At 42.3% G+C, this 10,000-nt stretch overlaps 2 protein-coding genes across 3 annotated transcripts in view; one reads left to right on the top strand and one right to left on the bottom strand.

Moving 5' to 3' along the window:
* Positions 1-10,000, top strand: part of LOC118378378 (ventricular zone-expressed PH domain-containing protein-like) — a 280,439-nt gene that overhangs the window by 83,481 nt on the left and 186,958 nt on the right.
* The window catches only part of LOC118378376 (pentraxin-related protein PTX3-like), a 20,338-nt gene continuing 16,926 nt past the window's right edge, over positions 6,589-10,000 (bottom strand). For both annotated transcript variants that reach the window (XM_052526444.1, XM_052526478.1), the window contains one exon: positions 6,589-10,000. This exon is cut by the window's right edge and continues 6 nt beyond it. In XM_052526444.1, the coding sequence (XP_052382404.1) occupies positions 9,345-10,000 (656 nt within the window). In that variant the 3' untranslated portion in view covers positions 6,589-9,344.

The raw sequence follows: 10,000 nt of genomic DNA, 5'->3' as shown, positions 1-10,000 counted from the left end.
TTTAACTTCCCGACTGATGTCTTGAGATGTTGCTTCAATATATCCACATCATTTTCCTTCTCATGATGTCATCTAATTTGTGAATTGCACCAGTCCCTCCTGCAGCAAAGCACCCCCACAACATGATGCTGCCACCCCCCGTGCTTCACGTTTGGGATGGTGTTCTTTGGCTTGTAAACCTTCCCCTTTTTCCTTCAAACATAACGATGGTCATTATGGCCAAACAGTTCTATTTTTGTTTCATCAGACCAGAGGACATTTTTCCCAAAAGTACGATCTTTGTCCCTATATGCAGTTGCAAACCGTAGTCTGGCTTTTTTATGGCGGTTTTGGAGCAGTGGCTTCTTCCTTGCTGAGCGGCCTTTCAGGTTATGTCCTGTAGGACTCGTTTTTATTGTGGATATAGATACTTTTGTACCTGTCTCCTCCAGAATCTTCACAAGGTCTTTTGCTGTTCTTCTGGGATTGATTTGCACTTTTCGCACCAAAGTGAGTTCATTTCTAGGAGACAGAACGGGTCTCCTTCCTGAGCGGTATGACAGCTGCATGGTCCCATGGTGTTTATACTTGCGTACTATTGTTTGTACCGATGAACATGGTACCTTCAGACATTTGGAAATTGCTCCCAAGGATGAACCAGAAGTGTGGAGGTTTAAAAAAAAAATCTGAGGTCTTGGCTGATTTCTTTTGATTTTCCCATGATTTCAAGCAAAGAGGCACTGAGTTTGAAGGTAGGCCTTGAAATACATCCACAGGTACACCTCCAATTGACTCTTATGATGTCAATTAGCCTATCAGAAGCTTCTAAAGCCATGACATCATTTTCTGGAATTATCTAAGCTGTTTTTAAAGGCAAAGTCAACTTAGTGTATGTAAACTTCTGGCTCACTGGAATTGTTATACAGTGAATTATAAATGAAATAATCTGTCTGTAAACAATTGTTGGAAAAATGACTTGTGTCATGCACAAAGTAGATGTCCTAACCGACATGCCAAAACTATAGTTTGTTAACAAGAAATGTGTGGAGTGGTTGAAAAGCGAGTTTTAATGACTCCAACCTAAGTGTATGTAAACTTCCGACTTCAACTGTATCTTAAAAGCATTATTTATTGTGTACATTAATGTAAGCAATATGAAGTAGTGTTCAGGGACAAGGGTCAGTAGGGATTACTTTAGCTTCAAGATAACAGCCTTTAAAGCACTAGGGTGAGGTTCAGCAGGGCTCTCTGTCATTCCATACTGTACTCTAGCCCACAGGCTGTTAGGCCCAGTTACTGCTGTGAGGTCTTGGGTTGGTTGCTCTGGTCTGGCTCCTCCGGTCTGGCTGCCCTGGTCTGGCTCCTCCGGTCTGGCTGCCCTGGTCTGGCTGCCCTGGTCTGGCTGCCCTGGTCTGGCTGCCCTGGTCTGGCTGCCCTGGTCTGGCTCCTCCGGTCAGTAAACCCCACAGGCCTACCTCATTAAGGTTTTACAAGCAACTACAGTAAACCCCACAGGCCTACCTCATTAAGGTTTTACAGGCAACTACAGTAAACCCCACAGGCCTACCTCATTAAGATTTTACAGGCAACTATAGTAAACCCCACAGGCCTACCTCATTAAGGTTTTACAAGCAACTACAGTAAACCCCACAGACCTACCTCATTAAGGTTTTTACAAGCAACTACATTAAACCCCACAGGCCTACCTCATTAAGGTTTTTACAAGCAACTACATTAAACCCCACAGGCCTACCTCATTAAGGTTTTATAAGCAACTACAGTAAACCCCACAGACCTACCTCATTAAGGTTTTACAGGCAACTACAGTAAACCCCATAGACCTACCTCATTAAGGTTTTACAGGCGACTACAGTAAACCCCACAGACCTACCTCATTAAGGTTTTACAGGCAACTACAGTAAGCCCCACAGACCTACCTCATTAAGGTTTTACAGGCAACTACAGTAAACCCCACAGGCCTACCTCATTAAGGTTTTACAAGCAACTACAGTAAACCCCACAGACCTACCTCATTAAGGTTTTACAGGCAACTACAGTAAACCCCACAGGCCTACCTCATTAAGGTTTTACAGGCAACTACAGTAAACCCCACAGACCTACCTCATTAAGGTTTTACAAGCAACTACAGTAAACCCCACAGACCTAGCTCATTATCAGATACAGAAAATGTTTTCCACATTTTGTTGTATTACAGACTGAATTTAAAATTGATTCAATTGAGATGTGTTTTATGCTGGCCTACACACAATACCCCATAATGTCAAAGTGGAATTATGTTTTTAGGAATTTTTACAAATGAATTAAAAATGAAAAGTTTAAATGTCTTGAGTCAATAAGGATTCAACTCCTGTATGGGAAGCCTACATAAGTTCAGCAGTAAACATGTGCTTAACAAGTCACATAATAAGTTGCATGGACTCACTCTGTGTGCAATAATAAAGTGTAACATAATTTTTTAAAGACTATCCTCATCTCTGTACGCCAAACGTACAATTATCTGTAAGGTCCCTCAGTCGTGCAAGGAATTGTAAACACAGAGTAAACCCTAACGACCAGGGAGGTTTTCCAATGCCTCGCAAAGAAGGGCACCTATTAGTAGATGTGTCAAAGTAAAATAAATAAAACAACACTGAATATTACTATGGATGGTGTATCAATACACCCAGTCAGTACAAAGATACAGGCGTCCTTCTTAACTCAGTTGCTGGAGAGGAAGGAAACCGCTCAGGGATTTTACCATGAGGCCAATGGTGACTTTAAAACAGTTACAGAGTTTAATGGTTGTGATAAGAGAGAACTGAGGATGGGTAAACAACATACAGCCAAACAAGGGCACTGCGTTCATCCACCTCTGGCCTGCTCGCCTCCCTACCACTGAGGAAGTACAGTTCCCGCTCAGCCCAGTCAAAACTGTTCGCTGCTCTGGCCCCCCAATGGTGGAACAAACACCCTCACGACGCCAGGACAGCGGAGTCAATCACCACCTTCCGGAGACACCTGAAACCCCACCTCTTTAAGGAATACCTAGGATAGGATAAAGTAATCCTTCTCACCCCCCTAAAAGATTTAGATGCACTATTGTAAAGTGGCTGTTCCACTGGATGTCATAAGGTGAATGCACCAATTTGTAAGTCGCTCTGGATAAGAGCGTCTGCTAAATGACTTAAATGTAAATGTAAATACAACAGTTACTCCACAATACTAACCTAATTGAAAATAGGTAAAATAGGGAAGCCTGTGCAGAATACAAAGTGTTATGTTTGGGGCAAATCCAATACAACACATTACTGAGTACCACTCTCCATATTTTCAAGCATAGTGGTGGCTGCATTTTGTTATGGGTATGCTTGTAATTGTTAAGGACTGGGGAGTTTTTCAGGATAAAGAATACATTTAATGGACCTAAGCACATGCAAAATCCTAAAGGAAAACCTGGTTGAGTCTGCTTTTCCACCAGACACTGAGAGATGAATTCACCTTTCAGCAGGACAATAACCTTAAACACAAGGCCAAATCTAGACTGGAGTTGCTTACCAAGAACACAGTGAATGTTCCTGAGTGGCCAAGTTACAGTTTTGACTTAAATCTACTTAAAAATCAATGGCAAGACCTGAAAAAAAAGTGTGGAAAGCTCTGAGACTAGAAAGACACGCAGCTGTAATCACTGCCAAAGGTGCTTCTACAAAGTATCGACTCATGGTTGTGAGTACTTACAAAAGTATATATTTCTGTATTTCATTTTCAAATAAATTTGTAATAAAAAAAAAATTAAAAAACGTTTTGACTTTGTCATTCTGGGATATTGTGTGAGAGAAAAAATACATATTTAATCCGTTTTGAATTCAGGCTGTAACAAAACTGTAACACAAGTTCGGTTGTCCACCCCAAACTCAGCCACCCATTGCCCAAACCCCCTGACCTCACCCGAACCACATCACATCATCCTATTTCCTGAACTGGTGGCTGCTGGGAAGGGAGAGGTCAAATGTTATTGGTTCCCTGGGCTACGGGGCAGGGGGCGGGGTTAACGAGGTAAAGAGTGGGTGAAGCATGCATAAGCTGATACAGTACCTTGTCTCGGGGATAGGGAGGGAGGAAGGGATACGAGGGGGGATTGACTTCAACAAGAAAGGATCTGTATACTATCAGCAGTTACAACTTTAACAGCATATTTCTTGTCATTCTAGTAACTCTCTGTAGTTATGCATTAGGACTATCTAAATCAAGTGAAACAGAAGTTGGGCTTAGTTAGTCTGCAGACTATCTACCTCACATTCAACTACATATCAACTGATGAGCACGTTCAGTGCATTCGCTAACTCTCTGTGGTTATGTAGTTATACATTAGGACTATCTACCTCACATTCAACTACATATCAACTGATGAGCACGTTCAGTGCATTCGCTAACTCTCTGTGGTTATGTAGTTATACATTAGGACTATCTACCTCACATTCAACTACATATCAACTGATGAGCACATTCAGTGCATTCGCTAACTCTCTGTGGTTATGTAGTTATACATTAGGACTATCTACCTCACATTCAACTACATATCAACTGATGAGCACGTTCAGTGCATTCGCTAACTCTCTGTGGTTATGTAGTTATACATTAGGACTATCTACCTCACATTCAACTACATATCAACTGATGAGCACGTTCAGTGCATTCGCTAACTCTCTGTGGTTATGTAGTTATACATTAGGACTATCTACCTCACATTCAACTACATATCAACTGATGAGCACATTCAGTGCATTCGCTAACTCTCTGTGGTTATGTAGTTATACATTAGGACTATCTACCTCACATTCAACTACATATCAACTGATGAGCACATTCAGTGCATTCGCTAACTCTCTGTGGTTATGTAGTTATACATTAGGACTATCTACCTCACATTCAACTACATATCAACTGATGAGCACATTCAGTGCATTCGCTAACTCTCTGTGGTTATGTAGTTATACATTAGGACTATCTACCTCACATTCAACTACATATCAACTGATGAGCACGTTCAGTGCATTCGCTAACTCTCTGTGGTTATGTAGTTATACATTAGGACTATCTACCTCACATTCAACTACATATCAACTGATGAGCACGTTCAGTGCATTCGCTAACTCTCTGTGGTTATGTAGTTATACATTAGGACTATCTACCTCACATTCAACTACATATCAACTGATGAGCACATTCAGTGCATTCGCTAACTCTCTGTGGTTATGTAGTTATACATTAGGACTATCTACCTCACATTCAACTACATATCAACTGATGAGCACATTCAGTGCATTCGCTAACTCTCTGTGGTTATGTAGTTATACATTAGGACTATCTACCTCACATTCAACTACATATCAACTGATGAGCACATTCAGTGCATTCGCTAACTCTCTGTGGTTATGTAGTTATACATTAGGACTATCTACCTCACATTCAACTACATATCAACTGATGAGCACGTTCAGTGTATTCGCTAACTCTCTGTGGTTATGTAGTTATACATTAGGACTATCGAAATGAAGTGAAACACTTTTTTACATTAAGTTAATATGCAACGATCACTCAACACATCCACATGTGCAGCTGTTGTTGGGATGAGTGAAATGGCCGTTTTGACACAGGGGGGGGAACAAACCAGCATTCACCACAATTATACGTGTTGTTGGGATGAGTGAAATGGCCGTTTTGACACAGGGGGGAACAAACCAGCATTCACCACAATTATACGTGTTGTTGGGATGAGTGAAATGGCCGTTTTGACACAGGGGGGGGGAAACAAACCAGCATTCACCACAATTATACGTGTTGTTGGGATGAGTGAAATGGCCGTTTTGACACAGGGGGGAACAAACCAGCATTCACCACAATTATACGTGTTGTTGGGATGAGTGAAATGGCCGTTTGACACAGGGGGGGGGAAACAAACCAGCATTCACCACAATTATACGTGTTGTTGGGATGAGTGAAATGGCCGTTTTGACACAGGGGGGAACAAACCAGCATTCACCACAATTATACGTGTTGTTGGGATGAGTGAAATGGCCGTTTTGACACAGGGGGAAACAAACCAGCATTCACCACAATTATACGTGTTGTTGGGATGAGTGAAATGGCCGTTTTGACACAGGGGGGAACAAACCAGCATTTACCACAATTATACGTGTTGTTGGGATGAGTGAAATGGCCGTTTTGACACAGGGGGGGGGGAAACAAACCAGCATTTACCACAATTATACGTGTTGTTGGGATGAGTGAAATGGCCGTTTTGACACAGGGGGGGGGAAACAAACCAGCATTTACCACAATTATACGTGTTGTTGGGATGAGTGAAATGGCCGTTTTGACACAGGGGGGGGGAAACAAACCAGCATTTACCACAATTATACGTGTTGTTGGGATGAGTGAAATGGCCGTTTTGACACAGGGGGGGGGAAACAAACCAGCATTTACCACAATTATACGTGTTGTTGGGATGAGTGAAATGGCCGTTTTGACACAGGGGGGGGGAAACAAACCAGCATTTACCACAATTATACGTGTTGTTCCTGTTGGTGATGAAGAAAGGCGTCAGACGCATAATGTCAACATGTAGTTTTATTCATATCTTGGTCTTCAATTCTAGTCCTACTGTAATGCAAAAAAATAATATTTATATACAAAATACATTCATTTTTACTTATTGACAAAAACACAAAACAATTTACAATTTGATCCACATTGCCTACGATGAGAGAGCAGAGAGAGGTCGTAACAAAATGCTGTAAACATTGCCTACTATGAGAGAGCAGAGAGAGGTCGTAACAAAATGCTGTAAACATTGCCTACTATGAGAGAGCAGAGCGAGGTCGTAACAAAATGCTGTAAACATTGCCTACTATGAGAGAGCAGAGCGAGGTCGTAACAAAATGCTGTAAACATTGCCTACGATGAGAGAGCAGAGAGAGGTCGTAACAAAATGCTGTAAACATTGCCTACTATGAGAGAGCAGAGCGAGGTCCTAACAAAATGCTGTCAACATTGTCCACAGTTCCTCTTTTCAAATCAAGTGTTTGTGTCTCACAAGGGACGCAAAACCAACAGGGAATGAGCCACTATAGTTGTGTCATCTTGTTGTCACCCATTTCAAAGAGAAACACAATAAACCCATTTGGATTATATAGAAAACAATGAGGAACACAATAAACCCCTTTGGATTATATAGAAAACAATGAGGAACACAATAAACCCCTTTGGATTATATAGAAAACAATGAGGAACACAATAAACCCCTTTGGATTATATAGAAAACAAAGAGAAACACAATAAACCCCTTTGGATTATATAGAAAACAAAGAGAAACACAATAAACCCCTTTGGATTATATAGAAAACAATGAGGAACACAATAAACCCCTTTGGATTATATAGAAAACAATGAGGAACACAATAAACCCCTTTGGATTATATAGAAAACAAAGAGAAACACAATAAACCCCTTTGGATTATATAGAAAACAAAGAGAAACACAAAACAACTGAAATATTTTGTTTGTCACATCTGAAATGTAAACACTTTGATAAAAAAAATAAAAAAAATATAAAAAAATTGGAAACAACGATTGAAAAAAAGATTCACTTTTTTTTCCTCCAGGAAATGTAAGATTATAAAGTAATAGAACAGTTGCAATCTCCTATGTCAGCATGCAGATGGTTGTTACTACATAACCATGCCAGAGACGACCACGGTAGAACGTTATAGCAGCATGCAGATGGATGTTACTACATAGCCATGCCAGAGAGGACCACGGTAAAACGTTTTCTAACCACAATGCCACCCTAACAACTAAACCCAAACCTCAACCCTTTACCCTTTACCATTTACCTTACCCCTTAACCCTGACACTCCCATTAGTAACAAATAGCTAACGTACTTGCAAAAATAATGCTGATATTTATAGCAAATGTTGTCCTCTCTAGGATAGCTTCTGATGGTATAGATCATGTTGTCCTCTCTAGTATAGCTTCTGATGGTATAGATAATGTTGTCCTCCTCTGGCATACCTTCTGATGGTATAGATAATGTTGTCCTCCTCTAGTATAGCTTCTGATGTTATAGATAATGTTGTCCTCCTCTGGCATAGCTTCTGATGGTATAGATAATGTTATCCTCCTCTGGCATGCCTTCTGATGGTATAGATAATGTTGTCCTTCTCTAGTATAGCTTCTGATGTTATAGATAATGTTGTCCTCCTCTGGCATAGCTTCTGATGGTATAGATAATGTTGTCCTCCTCTGGCATGCCTTCTGATGGTATAGATAATGTTGTCCTCCTCTAGTATAGCTTCTGATGTTATAGATAATGTTGTCCTCCTCTGGCATAGCTTCTGATGTTATAGATAATGTTGTCCTCCTCTGGCATAGCTTCTGATGTTATAGATAATGTTGTCCTCCTCTAGTATAGCTTCTGATGTTATAGATAATGTTGTCCTCCTCTGGCATAGCTTCTGATGTTATAGATAATGTTGTCCTCCTCTGGCATAGCTTCTGATGTTATAGATAATGTTGTCCTCCTCTGGCATAGCTTCTGATGGTATAGATAATGTAATGCACCAATTTGTAAGTCGCTCTGGATAAGAGCGTCTGCTAAATGACTTAAATGTAATGTAAATGTAATAATGTTGTCCTCCTCTGGCATGGCCATCGAGCGATGACCCTTGCAGACTGGTTTTTGTGACAGTTGCCCTCAAGCATCTCTCCTTCCACACAATGAGCTCTTTGTTTCTCTCTCTCACCTCGGTCCTTTCCTTTCCTTTTCTCTCTTTAAATCTGTGGTAAATTCTGTTTTCTCCACTTCTCCTCCTAAGGCTATGTACAGTACACTAATGCTTCTCACCAAGGGTGTGTGTGTGTGTGTGTGTGTGTGTGTGTGTGTGTGTGTGTGTGTGTGTGTGTGTGTGTGTGTGTGTGTGTGTGTGTGTGTGTGTGTGTGTGTTGGTTTTGCGTTCACATTATTGTTACGCACACATGTTCACAAACCCAAGCATCTGACTTGCGTGCGTGCGTGTGTGTGTGTGTGTGTGTGTGTATGTGTATGTGTGTGTGTGTGTTGCCACACTCCAGCTTCTCTAAATGGGAACCACTCCTCCAACAGGACACATTATTGTCACAGTCTCATTAACCATTAAAGGGAGCTGCTGTTGTTGTTGTTGTTGTTGTTGTTGTTGTTGTTCACATTATTGTCGCAGTCTCAGCCGGTTGGGCTGTTCTGCACTGCAGGTCTTAGTTTATAATGGTGATGATAGAGTTAATTTAAATGATGATGATGATGAGGATGATGATGAAAACGTCATCAGAGTTAGTTGATGAACTGAGCACCCCCGTGAGGCACGATCTCCGTCAAGCCCCACCCAACTACGTTCCCCCTCTGCTCACACCCCTCGCCGTCCTGCAAAGCCAGTTGGGATATCTCCTCCTCCGTCAGCACGCTGTCCCACATGTTCACCCCTGTCATCTTCCCAGCGAACGCCAACTTGGCATCGAAGCCTCCGTCAAACCCAGGCATCTGACTCCCACTGCCACCTGACCCTCCAGAGACCCCGCCGTCGTTCTTCTCCTGCCCCAGCTGGAGGGAGCCTCCATCGGGTAACACGTGGCCCTCGGCCACCCCGGGTGTGAATGCCACTCTGTGTCCATCGGCCCACAGTGACGCTATGCCCTGCTCAGAGCTCCAAGCCCCACATATGTGGGTCCAAAATCCTCCTCTCACCACGCCCCGCCCCTCCACCAGGTGAGCCTCTCCCCCCACGGTGAAGAGAGCCCTGGTTCCACTGAGAAGGAGCTGGATCTCATAGGGGTTCCGTTTGGTTCCGTAGGAGAACAGCACGGTTCTGTTGGAGACGGAGACGGGCTTGGCCCACAGGCACACGGTGAAGGAAGAGAGGGAGAGAGGGAGGTCTGGTGTCACCGAGGAGAAGATACGAGGGGAACGCATAGGGAAGAGAAGAGCGGTCT

Source organism: Oncorhynchus keta, chromosome 1 (genome assembly GCF_023373465.1).
Source record: "Oncorhynchus keta strain PuntledgeMale-10-30-2019 chromosome 1, Oket_V2, whole genome shotgun sequence".
NCBI classification, from domain to species: domain Eukaryota; kingdom Metazoa; phylum Chordata; class Actinopteri; order Salmoniformes; family Salmonidae; genus Oncorhynchus; species Oncorhynchus keta.
Note: the sequence above shows the minus strand (reverse complement) of the source record. Positions and strands in the feature narration are given on the sequence as shown.